Source organism: Triturus cristatus, chromosome 7, assembly GCF_964204655.1.
Source record: "Triturus cristatus chromosome 7, aTriCri1.1, whole genome shotgun sequence".
Classification (NCBI taxonomy): Eukaryota; Metazoa; Chordata; class Amphibia; order Caudata; family Salamandridae; genus Triturus; species Triturus cristatus.
Window position 1 is genome coordinate 1,234,488,175 of NC_140590.1, and position 20,993 is coordinate 1,234,509,167.

A 20,993-nucleotide genomic window follows, 5' to 3' on the forward strand; every position below is an offset into this window, starting at 1 on the left:
GCCCATTAAGGCCTATGGGAACAGAGTAGCCTTACAATAGTGAAAAACGGAAATGGCTGTAATTCACTATTAGGACATGCCACACACATCAGGGCTTGTCCTACCTTATGCTACAATGCACCCTGCCCTTGGGCCTACCATAGGGGTGACTAATATGAAGTTAAGGGAAGGTTTAGGGACTGGTAAGTGTGTGCACTTGTCCAGTCAGCATGTCAGTACCAGACTGCACGCAGGTTCTGCGATGGCAGACCCTAGACACATTTTACCAGGCCGCTTCTGTGGGTGGCACAACCAGTGCTGCGAGCCCACCAGCGGCATTTGAATTTACACGCCCTGGCACTCCTGGTGCACTTTACTGGGGTCTGACAGTAAACCAAATAAGCCAATCATGGAATCCAACCAACATATACATTTTACATAGGGAGAGCATATGCACTTTAGCACTGAACAGCAGTGGTAAAGTGCCCAGAGTCATAAAACAGCCAACAACAGGTCAGAAAAAATGCAGGAGGAAGGCAAAAAGTTTAGGGATGACCCTGCAAAAAGGGCCAAGTCCAACAGCCGGGATCCAAAAATCCTGCAGACTTCCTTTCATATCACCCTACTCTAACAGACGAACCAGTGGCTGACAAGGCCGACGCTGCGGAGGGATACATCCACATGATCTCGCAGGCAGCCTACCCGAGAGCGCTTAGCCTCAGTGACATAGACGAAGCCACAAAAGAAGACACTGTGATGATCACAGTAAATGCAGCTGTGCAAGGAGGGTCCTCACAAAACTTCCTGTGAGACACCAACGAATGGAGCAGCCATGATAAGGAGAGGCTGGTTAAAATGTGGAGAGTAAGCAACAAATTCAGTACCACCCAAAAAGAGATTCTGCTGAGAGGATACTTACTTTTAATATCCATCACGCTACAACGCCAAGTGACACAGCTACCTCACGGTAGACACCAAGGAACCATGCAGATAAAATCCCACATGTGGGAGAAAGTGTGTTTCCTTGACCTCAAAAACATGGTAGATGATGAGGTACGGCAATGCCCAGTGCGCAAAACAACGAGCCCTCCAGAAAGTCTGATGCCCATCCGCACGGTAGAACCGTGCACCACCCCATGGTACAAGTAAAGCCTTGACTTTGAGAGTTTTCCCGATGGACCGATATCGATGGTCCTGGTCAACAGCTAGTCAAAGTATTTTGTTGTCAAGGTGATTGACTCAACCGCCTTCACACATGTGGCGCCAGTCCTGGAAAAAACATTTGCAATGTTTGGCCTACTAACCGAGATCAAAACCGACAATGGCCCACCCTTTAAAGGATCAGAATTCAAGGACTTGCTCAACCACCTACGGATAATCCACCGTAGTTTCACCCACAATGGCCACAGGTCAGCGGTGAGACCGAAAGATTTATGCGCACGTTAAACAAAACACTCAGGATTGCAGTGTTAGAGAATGCCAATCCCGAAGTCTGCCTCCAGACGTTCTTTTGTGAGTATCCTGAAACGCCCCACTGACCCACCCAACAAGCCCCTTGAACTCTGATGTTCAACAGCCCCAGGCGAGATACGATCCCGACATACCTAGGGTGTACGATTCCAAGAGGCTCACATCCCGGCGCACACGGTGCAACATGCGCATGAGCCGGATGCGGCAAGCGAAGATTCGGGTGGTCCTCCCAGGAGACAAAGTTATTATCAAAGTTCGCCAACCTGGGTGGAAATTCAGGACAATTTTCGAACCAGGCGTGTGGACATTGCTGAGTGCCAATGGCATCATGGTTACAGTGAGAAAAGGTAGCAAAACTGTGGCAAGATACAGCTCATGGTACAGGAAAGTAGACGCGACCAATAAACAGATGCCTGCAGACGACAACACGAGGGAGAACAGCTGGCAGGCAGAGGAAATTTACAATGAGACGGTCACTAGCAGAGGAAGAGAGGAGAACAAAGCTACTGAGGACATTCAGACCACTTGGGCAACCGGGGAGACACCAGACTGCTCACAACATCAGCGATACCATATTCGGCCTAAACTGCGGCTGAGTCAGTGTCTGAGAGACTTTGTGTACCAAATTCAACAATGACAATTTGTCACGGAGTTGGGAAGGGATGTAGTGAGCCACCAGGGAATATCCAGGGAGATCTTCACCTGGATGCACCACTAACCACATCCTCTGGCCAGGAGTGGCCAGGGCTATAAATAAATGAGGCATGGAGCGCACGTGGTCTTCGGTCCACACAGTGTGTTTGTGTGTGTGTATTTTGTGGGGGTTGGGGTTACTATGAGGCCTGAACTGCAGGGGCCCCTTCCACAGCTAGGGCGCCCTGTAACAGGTATCAGAAGAGGGTGTCATGGGGGGTACCAGAGAAAGGAAGCCCAAGAGACAAAAAGACAGAGAATGAGTAACATGCAGGGTATGTACTCCCTTGGAATGGTAGGACCCCAATATTTTGATTAGGGAAAAGTAAAAGTAGTTCTATGACATCAGCAATGGAAGGATGCATTTAACCGATCAAAAATTATGGTGAAACCTAAATCCTTCAGGTTCGGCACAAACACAAAAATAGGGAAGAAAGTTCTGAATCAGAAGGAGGGAAATGAATTAGACAATAAAGCCACCTCATCATCACAAAGGGGCAAACCCAAAGTCCACTGTAAGTATATTTTGAAGTGTTAATTAAAGCTCACTGCTACCATTGTAAGTAAGCATTGGCATAGTTAATAGGCATTGCCTTTGGGACCTTATAAGTATTTAGCCATGCAGCAGATTATCCTGGGTGCTACAACATCTACAGTTCTTAAATTGTTTAATACATTTCACCTTCGGTTGGATGCTACTGAAACCCTAATTGCATGTGAGGAATAAAAGAAAACTAATGTTGAACTGGGCGGTGCCGTGCACATCTTGCTCAGGCTGCACCCAGGTACATATGCAAACCATTGATGTGGGGTCCAAGCAGAAACGGACACTCTAGAAATAAAGGCATATAATAAAAATCCGTATATTTTCTGTGACAGGGGAGGAGCTGCAAGGCACCCAAAGAAAACAACGCAGGTCGGAACACCACCTCCTGGCACTGAGAGGGGAAAGCGGAGGACGATAGCGAAGAGAGAAATGGCTGGAGAAGAAAAGAACTAAGAGAGGCAACAGTAGGAAAAAAAATAACTGAGAAGGGTGACAGGCAGTGGGGGTATTACAAGGTGCCAATCAGTGGCGGTGCGTCCATTGGGGCGCTGGGATGTTGCCCAACTAATGCCATGGCCCAGCGGCATGCACGGCCCCATTCGTTTCATTTAAAATAAATTCTTCATTCCCGGGCCGTTCGTAAAATACATTCTTTTTGAATCGTTCGTGACAACACACTAATATCCAATCAGGACTCAGGAGGACACTGAAGGGGGTGGGGCTGCAGAAGCACAGAGGGTTTGATTGACAGCGCACTGCCATTAATGGTGCGCACGTTCGAGTTTGGGCTGGTCATTTTTATGACCAGCCCGAACATGCGCACTAGCATTTCCCCCTTAGGAGAGTGAGGGTTGACATGCCGCAGCCCCTGGTCTCCTAATGAGCGGGGAGTAACCCTGCTCAAACCAATCCTGGAGCTGCTGGAGCAGCGCCAGGATTGGCTGAGAGGCACGTGCATTTCTAAGTTTACGGGCTGCGCCTCAAAACAGCTCAGAGATTTCCCCCAAAGCTTTCCCCCAAAGCAGTAGTAAGCACCCAACCCCTGCCCGCATCCTGATTGTGTTGGTTTCAACGGGGCTGGAGAGTCAGTCGGTCTGACTCATTGCAGCTACCGTAGCATATGCAGAGCTGTGTGGCGATCACAGTGTCGGCACAGCAGTGGCTGATACGGTAAGGATTGAGGTACATTGAAGGAGCTAATCTGATACCGCAGCATTGCTTGCAGACTGGCGTGATGATTTGCAGACCAGCCTGGTGTGACGTTCTGCTACAGCAGTGCTTAACTGCTATGCTTCGGGATTGAGGTACATTGAACGAGCAGCGGTGCTAATCTGACACAGCAGCATTACTTGCAGACTGGTGTGAGTTGCAGGCAAGAGTGTGAGTGGCGTGCTGCTTCTGTGGTGGCTGGCTGCTATGAGTGACAAAACAGAGAGTGTGACTACAGAGGAATGAGAGTGAGCAAATAGAGTGCTAGAGACTGTAGAGAGAAATAAAGAGGCAGACACAGAGAGTGAAAGAGGGTGAAAAGAAGAGAAAGACAGACCTAAAGAAATATGGATGTAGATAGACATAAAACAACAGAAAGAGATACAGGCCTAGAAAGAGAGAAAACAGATACTTGGAGATAAAGTCAATGGAAAGCAAAGAGAAAAGAGACAAAGAACGCACCTGTAAACCAAAATGTCATGCCTGGTGTGTAATGGAACTAAACTGGATGTAATTGATAACATAAGAGAGAATAGATTGATAAATAAAGCAAGAGAGATGAAGCGCAATTGAAAGAAAGATGAAGAGCCAGAATGAAAGAGAGGAGAGAGTGAGAGTGTGTGTGTGGGAGAGAGAAGCGATGGATTGTTAGAGAGAACGAGAGAGAGGGGGTGAAACAGAGAGAGATGGTGCTAAGCAGAGCTAGAATGAGAGAGTGTGGCAGAAAGAGAGAGGGGTATAACGAGTATGTTGAGCTCTAGAGAGAAAAAGAGGGACATAGGAAGTAAGACAGATATAGGTATGAGCATACATACACAGTTATCTCTACTATAATCAGACACTGGAACAGACCATTGAATGTTGGAATGTAAAATCTTGTCCCGCTTTGGGGTAACTTAAAATTTTGTCTTCTACAGAAATTTTTAAATAAGAGAGATTGTTAATTTGCTTTGGCAAGTCATGCATTGTAGACTGCACTTAGCCCATAAGAAATGACACGTGGGAGGCCTGCTTTGGCAGTGAATTGGATCTGGAAATTGTGAGTTTGAGTTACATGGTCAATATTTATGTGTCACTTTCATAGTTATTTAGACTGCGTTTCTGTTTTATACTGTCTCTGCCAATATGTAACCTTTAGCCACAGTTTTGGTTGATTTTGATTGCAGTGGCTCAGTTTATTTGGTGATTCACAATTCCAATCATGGGTACAACATGGTTTGTTGAACATAGATGAGATGTACTTGCAAATTGCTGGATTGCATATTGCATTTCAGGTTTTCAATTTGACCAATCTTTTGACTTCTTACCAACGAAATATGAGTGTCTTCCTGGTCGAGGACCACACTGCTTTTTCTCATATCTGTCGTGTATCAAGACCCTGCTGGACTATGGGGTGAAAGGAAGCTTGAATAAGCAGCTACCTATGTTATATGACATCTCTTTATTAATGTAATAACTGCACTTTCACAATTGCTTTATTAACCTTCCTGCTTTTTCAAATTTGCTTGAAAATGCACCATTTGTCCACTCTTTTTCCAAATTTTCTTGGGGGGAGAACACCCCCAAACCCCCTTAGGTTGTTCGGGCTCGCTCGCTACGCTCCCTCGCTGAGGTGCAGTATGACAATCATTTTACGCTCACCGCTTTCAAATGTCACCAACCGCCACGGGTGCCAATGTGAGAGGAAAGAAGAAGGAGATGAAGAGATGACAAAGAGAGGAGGAGACGTGAGGAAGAGAGAACAGATCGATGATGAAAGGGTGGGGGAGGAGGCTAAAGTATTGAGGGACCGAGAGTGAAAGAAGGAGGAGAAAAAAGAGTGAATGAAGGTGGAGTAAGAATGGAATGACTTAGAGAAAGGAGGAGGGGAACTGGCGGGGCCGGATGGTGACTGAAGGAGGTTGAAGGATGGGGGCAACACATAATAAAGTAGGTTGAGGAAGAGAGGGAGAAAGTGAAGGAAGGCATGATGATGGGTAAGTCAGACAGTGAAGTGAAAAGGAGACAAACGGAGAATGGGAGGAAAGATGAAATGGCAAAGGAAAAGAAGAATCAGTGAATGTGAGGAGGTGTGAGAATTGAGTGGAAGAGGAAGGGGCGAGTCAAAAGAGGAAAGCATTGTGAGACAGATAAGGGTAGATTCTGCACTTTAAAAAGATCCCCATTGTTTTGTGAGAAAGAACTGCGTTGGCAAAGACGACAGCTGTGCAAGGTTGTGACAAACAAGAGAGCTAAACACTCCTGTGCATTTGGAGTGGGCACAACACCTGGGAATGTCTCAGGCTGTGCTGGCACTTGAATGCCCCTCCATCCTGCCAAATAGAGCATTAATGTAACTTGATGCTCTTGTAAGGCAATTTATTGCCTATGAGCCAAGTTCGCACTAAATAAAAAAGTGCAAATATTTTATTTTACAGAGTTTTATATAGCGCAAGCTTGACCCGAATCGGGTATCAGAGAACTTTACATAGCACCAGTTGCATTACATGAGGACACATTCATTTTTTTGTATTTTTATTTTTTTTGTTAGGCACGGGGAGATTAAGTGATTTGCCCAGAATCACAGGATGTTCAGCGTCATTGCCGAGAATCAAACCCAGTTCCCCGGGTTCGAGGTCGGCCGCCCTAGCCGTTAGGCCAACTCCTCTCCCGTATAAACACATTTTTTTTTAAATGATGATGAGGAGGACAGGGGCATAACATGAGGAGACATCCTCGTGGTGATTATAAAGAAGATCGAAAAAAATGTCAGCAACTTCCACCTTCAATAGTCCACTTCCACCCTGAGTCCTTGTTTTCCACCATCACTAAGTTGTCACTGGTAAAAGTGTGTGTGTACGTAGCCGTCCAATACGATTCATGCAACTTAATGGACAGCCTTTCTAGGTATTTAAAAATGCTATAAATTCAGTAGAACATCCACACCACGGGGCATATTATCAAGAACGGCGTTAAAATTATCGCCGCTTTAGGAGCAGGAAACTGCCACTAAAGCAGCGATAATGGGCTTCATAATATGCCCTTGTGAATTCCCATAGAAGCCCATGTTCACATCATAACCTGGGCTTCTATTGGAACTCTCTAGGGCATATTATCAAGCCCATTATCGCCGCTTTAGCGGCAGTTTCCTGCCGCTAAAGCGGCAATAATTTTAACGCCGTTCTTGATAATATGCCCATACGTTTTTAAAGATGAATGGGTTCAGACACATGTTCTTTTCAAAGGCCCCCGGGGGGACGGACAGCAAACTCGGCACAGTAGCCTTCTAGGGTATATAAATGAAAAGGTACAAGCAAAGCACAATCACTTCTGCAGTCTAGGCTCGAATTGGCCATTTGAATTACTTGGTTGGAAAGACAAACAGTACTAAGTTTAGCATTCTAAGAATACCACAAAAACAAACCCCTTTCAAGAAATGGATAAAACCAGCAGAAAACTAGCGGAGTCCTAAACACTCCTGAATTTCCAATAAGATAAAGGCATGCACATAGCCATGTTGGTGAGGAAAGAAGGTGATCTGAAGTGTGGCGTCTCATAAGCGGGCACCGTGCTGATAAAGTAAAAACCGTGCGGACTCCCAAATTATTTAAAAAAACAAGTTTGTGCAACTCAAACATGCTAAACACACTGCCTGCTCTTTAAGAGATTAATTGAATTAGGAGCAGCAATGAAAAAAAGAGCTAAAAGGTGGGACAAAGACAACGAAGGGACCACAGAAAAGTTCAATTTTGTGAAGGTCACTACAAGGAAACCATTAAAAGCAAGGGGTGTGCCCAAAGCCATTACAGTAAATACAACATGACCCGAAGGCAGCGCAAGTGTGCTGCCTAGGCTCGACCTAAAAAGCACTAGCAAAGCAATATATCTGCTTAATACTCAAAGTGTCTCAATTCTTACATCCATACAGACATTTATCCATCCATTTATGCACTGAATCCCACATCAGCCATGCACTCAGTCACCCATCCTTGCACTCATATTGGCACTGATTCATCCATGAGTGAGTCATTCACTGACTCACTTTGCTATTCACCTGCTAGCCCTTTCTCATTACCACAGACGCTAACTCAGCTGTACACACAATACAGTATCTGCCAATGATGAAGCCAGATCTACAGGCTTTACAAATGCTGGCTTCCTTTAACTTTGCTCATACTTCATCCCTTTGGTCACCATTCTATGTTGACTGTCAGATTTGTTGCAGAAAGCACAATTGCTCTTTTCAAATATGCATCTCATTGTTTTTAGAGATTTCTTATAATGTTGGCTACGGTCAAAATTTCTGTATTTATTACTTTTCTGACTGTAGTGGCGTGTTTGTTTCTTAAGTTAATTATTTGTATCGTCTTTACCTATTTTAAGAATTGTGATATTAACTTGAGAATTAAGAAATGCAGTCACAAAAAAGAAAAAAGAAACTCTTAGTGAATTAAGGGAAACACAGATTTCAGAGGTACAAAAATAACATGAACTTGGAAGGTCGGTCAGTAGATCAGTAGGATGGTAATGAGTGAGTCACCTTTTAACACTGGTACTTACGGAAAGCAGCTGGCCGCAGTTAGCACCCACTTTTCCGAGATGAGGGCACCGCTGCAGACGTGTCGACCAGATTGCTGCAAACTTACTTGCCATGGCCAGAACCCTTGGTGGGTATCCATGCCTTTGAGGTGGCCGTGCCTCCCAGTGACACCACAAACTACCAAATAAGAAAAAAACTGTCAATAACATATGTAATGGAACATTTTAAATAGACTGTAATTAAAGTTACAGACATGCACTCATGTTTGTATATTCTGCATTTTGTATTTCACTCATTATCCACTCGTATATTTAGTTAGTGGTTATCCTGAAATTCTGGCATGGATCAAGCCTTTATTTTTCTCAAAATCAATTCTATAGATTTTACAGCTTTCCGAGAAAACAAATCATCATTATAAGTAGCATTTGCGTGTCCATTTAGTAATATAGTATTATGCAATCTGTGTCAATCTAGGTGCAGTAGAAGCACCATTAAAGGAGGAAGGGGGGGGGAGTACGTAGGCCACATAGTATCATATACTCGGTTAATAGCCCTTCGAGGGAGAGTTCATCATTAGAATACCAAGATTTTACAAGTAAGTAGCAAGACGTCCCATAGGTCAGGGACTAGGACTCCGCAGAGGCCACACCTCTCCTCTCGACTCATCTTTTCAACAATGTTTACGGGATTGTAAGAAAACACCAGCATGATCTTGGGAGTCCTTTACACAGCCAAGTCATCAGTTTCTTCCTGTGGCCTACTGAGTAGAGTGTAGAGTATCTGTAGTGTGGCATGCATGGTGGGTTTTTGACAAAGGTTTGGTGTATTGCCAGCCGTATTCTGCCATAAGTAATGAAATCACCCATGGGTAGTTTGCATCGATCATTCATGATTGCAGAATACAGGAGGAAGCCAAAGAGAAGAAAGTTGTCTTCCCATTTTCATTAACCCACATGTTGCACATAGAATCCATTTACTTGAATTTAATCCATCTAAAGTTGTGTGTTGAGGAAACGTGGGGGCAGGGGTCGAAGGGTGCCCCAGAGTGGATGGAAGACATGATGGCCATGGTGGTCTGAATGGTGAGTGAAGACCAGGTAGTGACCAATATGATGGGATGTGCTGGTTGGTTGAGATTGTTGAGGTTGAGAGCAGTGGGTTTGCGGTCAAAATTGTTGTAGATGGTGGCAATCTTTCTGTGGAAGCAGTCCGAAAGAGTGTCACAGAGTTCTTGGGAGGGGGGGTTGGTGTTCTCTGCAGCTGAAGAGTTCCTTCATGTGGTTGACCGCAGTGTCGATGTGGCTTTGATGGCTGCTTTTTTGTCTTCCTTGATGCTCAGGGTCTAGTTGCTGAGGACTGCTTTGTGAGCGGCTCTCTCGGAGGGGTTCCTTGTGTCGCGCCATCATTTCTTCAGTCAGTAGCAGTTGGGCATGGTGGTTCTGAGCTCTGGGGTGTACCAGTTGGCTTGTTTCGAGGTTTTGTTGGTTTTTGCTGGTTTCAACAGGGCGTCTCTGTCAGCGCATTTGGTTATCCATGCGGAGATGTCCCCGGACAGCCTGGCCAAGATCTGATGAAGCTTCAGGTTGGCTGGTGCTGAGGGCCTAGGTCCATTATGTCTCGGTTACCTTGCCCAAGCTGCGGTAGGAGGAGCTCTGATGCTCAGTGATGGTGTGCTGAGTATTGAAGATGGTGAAGTGCATGATGGCATGGTCGATCCAGGTGAGTTCTGTGACATGGCTGAATTTGATTCTGTCGCTGGAGATGAAGATGGAGTTGAGTGGGTGTCCGGCTTTGTGCATGGCTTCGGTGACCAGTTGAGTGCGGCCAATGTTGTTCAGGTTCTACAGGAGGGTGATGGAGTTGTCGTTGTTGGGTCATCGGCATAGAAAGGAAAACACGTAGAAATAACGACATATTTTCTGCATATAGGGAGATGGCATGTAGTGTAAACCCCAGTGGTATTCCCCAGGCTCCCCCATCAATCCTAATTTGATCGCCAAAGGCTCTACTGCCAGGCAGTAGAAAACGATATGCAGATATGGTGGCCAGTCTTGACCTGGGCTGAGAGAGAGGAGTTTAGCAACTGGACCCACTGCAGCATCCAGGGACAAGCATATAGCATTTCAATACTGTCAGCATATATTCCCCCCTCAGTGTGTCAAACACCTGGTCTAGGTCAAAGGAGATTCATGCCACCTCTGACCATGCCCCCGAGGCTCCTACCATGACATGATATAAGCGGCGTATGTTGAGGGAGGTACTGTGCGGGGGTACAAACCCGTTTTGATCGGGATGGATAAGGGACGTGAGGTGAGGAAGGAGGCTGTCAGGTAGACTTTTGCTTAGGATCTTATAATCTATATTGAGAATGGATTATGGGCAATAAAGCGTGACGGTTGGGGGGCCATGATTGTGTTTAAGTATGGAAGTCATAATTGCCTCGCTCTTGGTAGGAGGACAGCAACCCAGATGTAGGGCTTCAGCAAACAGAGTTTCTAGGCATGGTGCGTGAAGGGCGTCGTATGTCACGTAAAACTGAACAGGTAGGCCTTCCAACCAAGGAGTTTTTGCATGAGCCAGGGCACATATTGCCTGCCAGATATTTTGTACAGTGATAGGAGATTCGAGCAATTCAATGTCACCCAGGGTTGTGGGGGCTGGTTAGAACCTCTAGATAATGATGAAAAGCTGGTGGTCTAAGGGCGGGAACCACTGTGAACGGTTCCTTGTAATGTCACACAAATGTCACACTGATGTAATTTTGTGTAAATACTAGTGAGCCAGAGATGTCTCTAACAGAATTTATAGAGGAGAACATGTTGTGGGGCAAATTAGTCACACTATCAATCTACATGGTCTATTGGTCTCAGTGTGGGTGCTTGCTGCATAGGTAGCCGCCTCTAGGCATCTGAGCTGCTCCATAGGGTCGGCATGTTTGCCTCTCGTACGTACTAACTGGTCAGAGAGTTCAGGGGCATTGATCAGTTTGTTCTCAATGTCCTAAAGTGCTGCCTAAGTCCATTAAAGTCTGTTGACATACTTGTGTGTGTGCCAATCGTGGTGCGCAGGGTAGTTCTACACATGACCACCTTTTTATGCTTCCCATTCAATTTGTCTGGTTGAGGCCAAGCCTGAGGGTTCCTGAAATAGTTGTACAGTGACTACCAGCAGAGTTTCTTGAAACACTTTGTCTTCCAGCCACAAGGTCTGCATGCACTAGGTAAGCATCGGGGTAGGCACTCAACCCCAGGCAATGTTTAACATTAGAGGGTTATGATCTGATAGGGTTTTACTGAAAGAGTCTATGTGAAAGACTTTGTTTGTAGGGAGGTGGTGCAGACCAGGCGATTTAGGCGGACATGCAGAATGTGGGAGGTGAATAGAATATTCCTTCGCTTGTAGGTGCCGTTCTCACCATGCATCTATGAGATCCCAATGGTGGAGCTAGTCAGCTAGAGCTGCCGAGTTGAGTATGGCAGTGGCGCTCAATAAGGGGGGGGGGTGTTATTGGTCAAGTGTAATGTTTAGAATAGTATTAAAATCACCACTAGAAGAGTATTAAAATCACCACCCAGGATCCAATCAAGGTAAACTGAGAGCGCAAGATGAGTGGAAAGAGAGGCTCAGTACCGTGGTTGATCCATGTAGGGGGCGTAGATCATTCTCAAGACCACAGGACGGCCATCGAGGCACCCTCAAGACAGTACAAACCTGCCCTCAGGATCAAGCTGGTTGTCCTCAAGGAGGAAAGGAGTTCCAGTGTAAATCCAAATAGTGGCATCTGTGCAACAGAGTTGTATGTGTTACAAATGGTTTATTCCTGCCATTCACGCCGGAGTGCCAGGACTTCTGTATAAGTTCATTTCTTAGAGGAAGGCTATATTAAGCCTGTGTTGGACCAGGTGCACTCAGATATGATATCGCTTTCTAGCACTGCCCATTCCTCTGCACGTTCCATGTGATTATTGTGTGTTTACTGTAGGAAAAGGCCCCTTTTTGCGTGGTTACCCCCCACTTTTTGCCTGATATCAGATGCAAATTGACTTGATGTGCCCTGGGTGCCTGCCAATCAGGTTCAAAGGGCCTGGTTCTTTCCCAAGACTGTACCTTTGTTCCCACAATTGGCACATCTCTGGCCACAGGTAAACCCCAAGAAAGGGACACATTGGTCCCGACCGGCACACCTCTTTACCGCTCCTAAATTTAGTTTTTAGGGGCAACTGTGAACCTTGCCTCCTCAGATTCAAGGAAGAAAGAAGAAGGACCGAAGAGCCATTCTGACCCAGGAAGAAAAGGACACCAACTGCTTTGGCCCCAGCCCTACCGACCTGTCCTGACTCTGACTTGACTACAGTGAAACCACAGCATATCCAGCAGCCAGCAGCTCCCCAGATCCCGGAGGACCTGCCCTGCTCAACCAAAGACTCACCTACAGAACCCGGATCCAGGTGGCTCTGCAATTGTGCCCCACTATGCACCCATCGCCCGTGGCCCGAGTTCGAGTGGCCCAATACCATGAGGAAGTCTCCCCTGTGATCCTGAAGTGGATCTGGTGATCCCTGACCTCCCTTAAGCTTCAAGCCAACACCTGCAGCCTCAACCTGAAGTGTCCCCCCGACTGCGCCCGGAGCTGGTAAGAAGAACCCGACGCCAAAAGACACCCCTGAACCCAAAACCCCACAGCCTTGGGTGGCCCAACCGACAGTGTGCAGGCATCCCCCATGAACCCAACTTACCTCTCCAGCTGGTGGTCGCCTTTAGGAAGCCTCCCTGCCCAAGCCTGCATCATTACCAAACATGAGATCTCCATTGAACTCCACAGGGTCCCCCGCATCACCTTGGCACTCTGCTCCCAGCCACCCCTGTGCTGCTGCTGGTACAGCTCCTCTGCTGATTGATGGCCCCTGCTGTGCTGCTCTAAACCCCAGGAGCTTGGCTCCCACACCCCAGTGGCCTGCTTGTAAGCAGTCCCCAGCCGAAGGCCCTCTTAGCCGCTAACATTGGGCCCCTACACTCTGCATCTGCACCCGGCCTCCCCAGTGCCGCTGGTGGTGCAACTTGTGTGCCCAACTGGACTTTGGGAAACCTTGGTCCTAACCCTCAAGACTCCCCCTCGTAAGTCGTTTACTTACCTGAGAAACCGCTAACACTTTTTCTCTCATATGAACCCCTGTTACGAGTTTGTTCCTAAAATTGTTCTAAGTGTCAAGCTGAACTGTTTGTATGAAAAGAAAAGTAACTATATTGCAAATGGGAAAAGGTCTTACTCACCTTGTATTGTAGTATCCATGGTGTGGTATCTAGGCATACCACCCTGAGTAGTCGATGAAATCCAAAAGTAATCTAAAAGTATTGCTAAAGGAATTACTGTGTCATTTAACCTGTTTTGAAACCCAATATAAACCTGTAACAATTGCAAATTCAACCACAACTGTATTTCCTTGTAAAGACCTGCATTTGAGAGTATATTTTACTTAACTGTGCCAAGTCCTGCTTGAATCTGGAAATATAATACAAATATAGCCTTTTATACTTACCTAATTGATTTGGATTCAGTCTCTGAGTGGTGCCATCACTCTTGATTGAATGAATACAATAAATGCGAAACACACCTTCTGGACAAGCCTAACTGCTCGCCACACTACCAAAAAAGAGAACTGTTAGTACTTGTCTAATTTAGCCTCTGCTATACCTCTGGGGACTCCCTAGACTCTGTGCACACTATACCTTACTTTGGTATAGTATATACAGAGCCAGCTTCCTACATTTACCCCAGGTCCCAGTGGTGGCCAAAGTAAGGTTAAGGTGCATGTGGCTCCAGGATTCGGAAAATGTATCAGCTGCCAGTGGAGAGGTTGTCTGTAATGGAACCACTCTATTGAGTGATGAAACCCCCTCCTGGCAGGGCCCACCCCGTGGAAAAAAACACGTGGGCTAGTAACAAAATGGTCAATATGCCAAGCTACTAACAACTACCAACAGAAGAAATACAACAATGAACCTAAAAGGCGGAAAGAAGTTGTGAAAAGAAATGTTCTCAACTGTTGGGAGGAGGGTGACAATAGGAGGGGAGCTAGCTACAGGTCAGCCAGCTTCATTCATAAATATAAACAAGCATAGTATAAAGGCAGCGCAGGTTGATGTGTCAGGGACAGTTTGAGAGACTGGAGGCCAGGCAGTCAGCAACAATGAAAGGATAGGTATGATCAGTAATTGTGGAGTACCTAGGTGAGCAGGGAGACACCACCTGGTCCTGGGCATGGAGCCATCTTCCTAAACCAGGTAATCAGCTGTCGGAGGGATGACCCGGGGGACAACAATTAACAAGCTGGAGTCTTCCCCAGACCAGGTGTCTGGGGCATATCTACACTGAGTGTAGCAGCAGTTTTTATGGCTGTCTGGTGCTCCACCTATGCAGGGGCATGCGGGGGTAGGCTCTCAAAAGGGGAGTTGAGCTGGGGCCGAGACCCCTGCTGGCACCCCCATTATTTTCCCCCAGTGGCTCCAGAGTCTTGGTTAGATGGAAGGCCAGAGGTGCTGTAGGTCTCGTCCATCCAGGCCTGGGCATCCTTGGGGTCAATGAAGAAAAGAGTTTGTTCACAAGCAATGATTTTCAAGTGGGTGGTAAACAATAGAGTATATTTAAAAGACAAGTCTTAGATCTCTTCTCAACCACCAAAAAAGAGACTCTCGTTGTTGAACTGCCGTGGTGAAGTATGGAAATATCAAGATCTTAGATGTCTCTACTTCAACAGAATGTTGGTCTCTCGCCCATTGCGGAATGAGGTCTCTGTCCCTGTAGTACAAGAGTTTGACCACAATTGGCCATGGAGGTGACCCAGGAACAGGCAGTCTGATGGAGACTCAATGAACCTGCTCGGTAATCTCTAATTGATGCCATCACTCTATATAGAGTGTGGGGTGAGGCTTTCCACATTATCTGGTATGATGATAAGCCAAAGATTATTACAGAGTGATTAGCCCTTTATGTCTTCAGCTCAGTCCTTCAAGATCCGGACCTTTCCCTGAGTTCCAGTATGCGCGCTGCCATGTGAGTGTGCTGGGGTCGAAGTTCTTGTACAGCTTGGTCGTTAAGTGCCACTCTGTCCTTAGTTTTGCTGTGCTGTTCAAGGAATAGATAAATGTCTATGAAGAGCGCATCGAATTGAGGGCATATTTACAAGAAAGTGCCGAAGCGTGTTGTTAAGCCAAGAAGGCTAACAACACACTTCGTCACTTTAGAAACGCAGGGCTGCACCATATTTACTAGAATATGGTGCAGTCCTGAGTTTCCCCCTGCGCTGGCGCTAAATTAAGCTGCCTAGCGCCAACACAGGCACCCTTGCACCATAGTACAAGGGTGCCTTTGTTGAGGGGAAGATTGTTTATGTGCAGGAAGGTTCCCCTTCCTGCACATAAACAATCTTTAAATGCTTAATGCAGCACACATAAAAGGTGCAAAACAGCATTTTTTTCCTGCACATAAACATTCATTGGAATTTTGCTGTTTCTATGTGTGCTGCCCAAGGCAGCACTCATGGAAACAGCAAAATCGAGGAGAAATAAAGCATTTCTCCTCCTTTTGCCTGTTTAAAACCACACACGCCCACCCCAACACCCATTGACCATTCCTTTTACGCTAAGTGTAGTGTAAAAGATAGCCTTATTTACAAGGCAAAAACAACAGTTGATGGACAGAATGCAGAACAATGTCATACATTCACCCCAGTACAGAGATCTGGGCCTAAATCCATCAATTTTTGCTCACCATGCCGTTCCAGTTTGAACCCACCCATATGCAAATCAGTCTTTTTTTTTTTTTTTTTTTTTTTAAAAACCTTTATTTGTGCATATTAAAAGAACAAATACGGGCCTACAACCATCAGGCCGGCCACAAAACGGTTAAGCACTGAGACAAACATTACATCCCCTGTGCATCAACGGTCAAGATTAGCAACGATTCAGGAGTTATACACTGGAGAGATCCTTGACACCAGGGGAAGGAGAAGTGAAGGTTAATTTTAAGGTTTTCAAAAATAATTTTATCGAGGAAAAGTCAGTAGAGGATAGAACCAAGGAGATTCGAGTCCGCAAGATGGCTTCATCACACGGGAGAGCAGCAGCATCATTAAAAACGGCCATAGAAAATCTCAGACAGTGAGGCGATGCAGTTATATAACAGGATAGTCACATGAGTAAATACGCACCCCTCCAAAGCCGCCCCCACTCAATCCACCCCACACCCGGACCCCGAATCGGAAACAAGGAGAGCGCAGAGACATAGAAGAAAAAGGCCCATAGAACTAAAAAAGAAACAGTAAATTACCCCCCCACCCTACACCAATGCGGAGGCTACGGCCTGCCCCCCCCCCAGCATAGTGCCTGTCGCCCAATGAACCCGAAATATAGACAAGAGAGAAAGTAGGAGTAAAGGAAAGAAAATAAGAAAACAAAGAAGAGAGCGGGGAGGAGCCCACGTAACCTCGGAGCGCCCGAAGCCACCGGCCAACTACGTCTCCACACACTGAGAACCCCCTACACACAAAGGCGGTCGTGTGAAGATAACGTGTCACAACAATATAATGAAGGCAGACAATTCGCGACGAGTGCGCACAACATATGCAGACAGTTCCAGTCCCAGTCCCAGTCCATCCGTGAAACCATGGTGGTAGAAATCAATCTAGCCCTGGCCCGATCGCGGGCGTAAGATTAGACTAGCCCCCACATGAAGGCCCCGCAGCCCGTGCAGACATAGACAATATGGCCGCTGGGGAGAAGATGGAGAAGTAGAGTCACAAAATGGCCGCCGATCATCTATTGAGGTCCCCTTGTGCACCATATAAAATCCAGTCCTGGCCTGTAACGTACAGGAGTTCCACATAAAAGAAGCCGTAGGCCACCGTGAACGGTTCCTCGAGGACGTCAGGTGTCGCTCAGCTGGATACTCTTGCGGGCGCGGTGAGGCAGGCAACAACAAAGCAGGCAGCAATGAACGGGGAAACAAAGTGTCCACAATTGAGCAGGAGATCGATTGATCCTGGGTGCCGTGAAAGCCAGATGCAGACACCAGTGTAGCACGGTTATACCCAGTCGTTGCGTCCCCGCAAGAGGACAGAAGCACTGGCAGACCCACGTCTTGTTGAGAACAAACGGGGCGCTCACGACCCGCAGCCGACAGTATGGAGTCGAACCGCTCACTCAGCGTTTGCAAGCCATCACACAATTGCAGACGAAAGTCCCGCAGGGCAGCCAGAACGGAGCCGCATGTCAGCGGAAGCTGCGCCCCCACATCGGCAGCAATCCGGGACGGCACTGTGGAGCTGGAGTCTGGTAGAGGGAGGGCGAAGCGGGCAGCGGGCGAGACCGGAGCATCACCCCCCAGCAGCGAGCAGGCAATCAACGCCATGTTTTACCGCTGAACGGTACAGTGGCCAGGGGGGGGATCGTAACAAGGAGGCAATTCCCCGCAGGTCTGCGCCGCAACAGGTGAAAGCCAACAGTCGCTTCCCCTCCCTCGGACTCTCTTTGCAGCCGACTAGGCAATAGAAGAAGGGGGTCTGCAGCCTTCCACAGCGCGGGCCACAGAACGGGGCAGGAGACCCGCCACACCGGGGCTTACCCTATAGCTCCAGCCCGTCAGGTGAAAGGTGAAGGAGGTGTCCGGGCGTCTCTCCCCCGGCTCGTCTGGCGACAGTCCGTGGTGTGAGGCGGGATCGGGGCCGCGGGGCTCAGATTTGCGCCGGGGGTCCAGTGACTACGGAGCTTCCAGGGGGCCGGCCAAGGCCACAATGGAGCAGGGGTCCAGCGCGGAGAACAAAGGCACCAAGAGCTCCGGCATCCGGGCGGGCTCAGACTCCGGGAAAGCGGCGGCGCGGTCAGCGCGTCGTCGCGCACGTTGCACCTCGAAAATCGGCGAGGATAGGAATCAGGATGATAGTCCGAGGCCAAGGGCCGGCGGAGCCGGGCGCTCAAGCGTCTGCTCCGGTCGCCATCTTGGCTCCTCCCCCTATGCAAATCAGTCTTGACCCTGTGCCTCACGGGTACAGTCTAGCCCGAACTGCCAAGCCAGGTCCTCCCTGGACTGGAAACAAGCATCCTAGGACCGGTTTCAGGGTTTCACCCCTCTTCAGCCAGGATAGATTGATTCGAGTGGCATGGAGAGCACGGGACCCACGTCTGGGCATACCCTTCCCACTCTGGGTGGTAAAGGCAAAAACAACAGTTGATGGACAGAATGCAGAACAATGTCATACATTCACCCCAGTTCAGAGATCTGGGCATAATTCCATCATTTTTTTGCTCACGATGCCGTTCCAGTTTGAACCCAGCCATATGCAAATCAGTCTTGCCCTATGCGTCATGGGTACAGTCCAGCCCAAACTGCCAAGCCAGGTCCTCCCTGGACTGGAAACAAGCATCCTAGGGCCGGTTTCAGGTTTTCACCCCTCTTTAGCCAGGATAGCTTGATTCCAGTGGCATGGAGAGCACGGAACCCAAGTCTGGGCATACCCTTCCCACTCGGGGTGACAAATGCAAAAACAACAGTTGATGGACAGAATGCAGAACAGCATGTCAGTGTGCTGGGCGCAAAGTTCTTGTACGGCTTGTTCGTTCAGTGCCACTCTGTCCTTAGTTTTGCAGTGGTGTTCATGGAATAGATAAATGTCTATGGAGAGCTTAATGCAGCACACATAGAAGTTGCAAAACTGCATTTTTACAAAAAGGATCCCCTTCCTGCACATAAACAATCATTAGCGTTTTGCTGTTTCTATGTGTGCTGCCAAAGGCAGCACACATGGAAACAGCAAAAACGAGGTGAAATAAAGCATTTCTCTTCATTTTGCCTGTTTAAGACCACACACTCCCACCACAACACCCATTGCCCATCCCTTTTACGCTAAGTGTAGCGTGAAAGGGGGCCTTATTTACAAGGCAGTGTTAAGCCCCATCAAGTGATGTTGTGGTGGCGATAGAGGCTTGTAAATAAGCCTCTTATTTTTCATCACTGTTGGTGTGCATTGAACTGCTGGAAGAATCAGATCTAGCCTGTTAGAGGGAGGATTAGGGGGTGGCTGACTCTGGACCGGGTGAGTGATAATAGACATCTGTACTAAAGTAGAATCTTTCTGGCACAGATACCTCCATTTTTTGCCTGGTGTCAGTGTGTTTTGACTGTAGTTCATTGGAATCCTGCTAAACAGGAACCCAGTGGCAGTGCCCTCTCCTCTAAAGTTTCTGGTAAGTACTTCGTGCACCTCACAACTGGCATACTGGGGTACCATTATAAGTGCCTAGAATGTGGTACTGAGGTACCCAGGGCATTGGTACACACGGGGTCTCCTATGGGCTGCAGCATGTATTATGCCACCCGTAGGAGCCCATGCAAACTCTGTGTGCAGAACTTCCATTGAAGTCTGCGTGAAATGGTGCTTGCAACTTTCACTTTGGATTTAAGGTTTCCCTTACATCTCGGTCACTGCACTTTTAATCTATAAGGCACTCCTAAGGGAGGCCCTTCAGTCCAATGGCAGGGTGCATGATTCTAGGAGTGTGGGTACCCCTACACCAGCAGAGGTAACCCTACAAACACGAGACTACATTCTCTGGGCTTTGTAAGTGTGGGACAGCCATTATAAGGCATGTAGTGGACAATGGCAAGTCGAGATGTCCAACTACATAATGGCTGGCCCGAACCTGGTCATGCTTGGTATCAAACATGCTGGAATCATGCAGGTACATTGATTCCAGTGTAAGTTACATGATATCATGGTCCGGGGGAGCTCCTACGAGGAACCCCCATTACCTACCTGTGTCGCCTTAGAGCAGGGGTCTTCAAAGTGTGGGGCGCGACCCCCAGGGGGGCCGTGAAGTGATAGAAAGGGGGTCGCGCATTCCCAGTCACACTTCTGCCCAGGCACAACAAGGGATTCAGCCCCCCTCCTCCCCCGTAGTGTGTCTCAGCTCGAGCTGCTGTGGGCTCCGCTGGGCTGTCTGCAGTCTTATCTCCTGAGTTTTTCACAGGTCGTTAAGGACCATTTGCAGATTTACATACCTTTTGTAAAGTGGTTACTGAGGCTTAGTTTTTTTTCTAGTTCCAGTACCCCCTGGGCCCCAACTCTGCCTTTTCCTGACGTTTGTATTTCACATTTACTGCTGTAGTGTGAGAACGCATTTCATGAAAATAAATATAAAGTAGGGTTGCAAGAAGGAAAATACCAGCCATTTGATGTTTAAAGAGCCTGCAAAGGCCTCCTCTAGACACTAAATGGGATTGTAAATAAAATCATATGCAATCATTCGTATTGTGACTTTTCTGTCTTTGTTCCCTTTAAGTATCAGTCATGGATCATTGAGGCCTCCCTAGAACACAATTAAAAGTGCTTTCTATTTATATTTGCTGTTCCAAGTACTCACAGATGAGTGCTGAAATATACAGCTTTAGGTGACTGCTTATTTTTGTACCGTCTGGGACATCAAAATAATGAGCAGGTAACCCTAACCATAGGACTAGAAGTGTGTTGCAGGATCAGCATATTATTTATTTCCTCCACCCTCGATCCCTGATTAATGTCATAA

At 47.3% G+C, this 20,993-nt stretch overlaps 1 protein-coding gene across 1 annotated transcript in view; it reads right to left on the reverse strand.

Annotated features, from left to right (window-relative positions):
• Positions 1-20,993, reverse strand: part of LOC146811701 (polyserase-2-like) — a 1,284,631-nt gene that overhangs the window by 819,713 nt on the left and 443,925 nt on the right. The window contains exon 5 of the mRNA XM_085615101.1: positions 8,438-8,594. Within this exon, the coding sequence (XP_085471227.1) occupies positions 8,438-8,594 (157 nt within the window). The remainder of the gene's footprint in view (positions 1-8,437; positions 8,595-20,993) is intronic.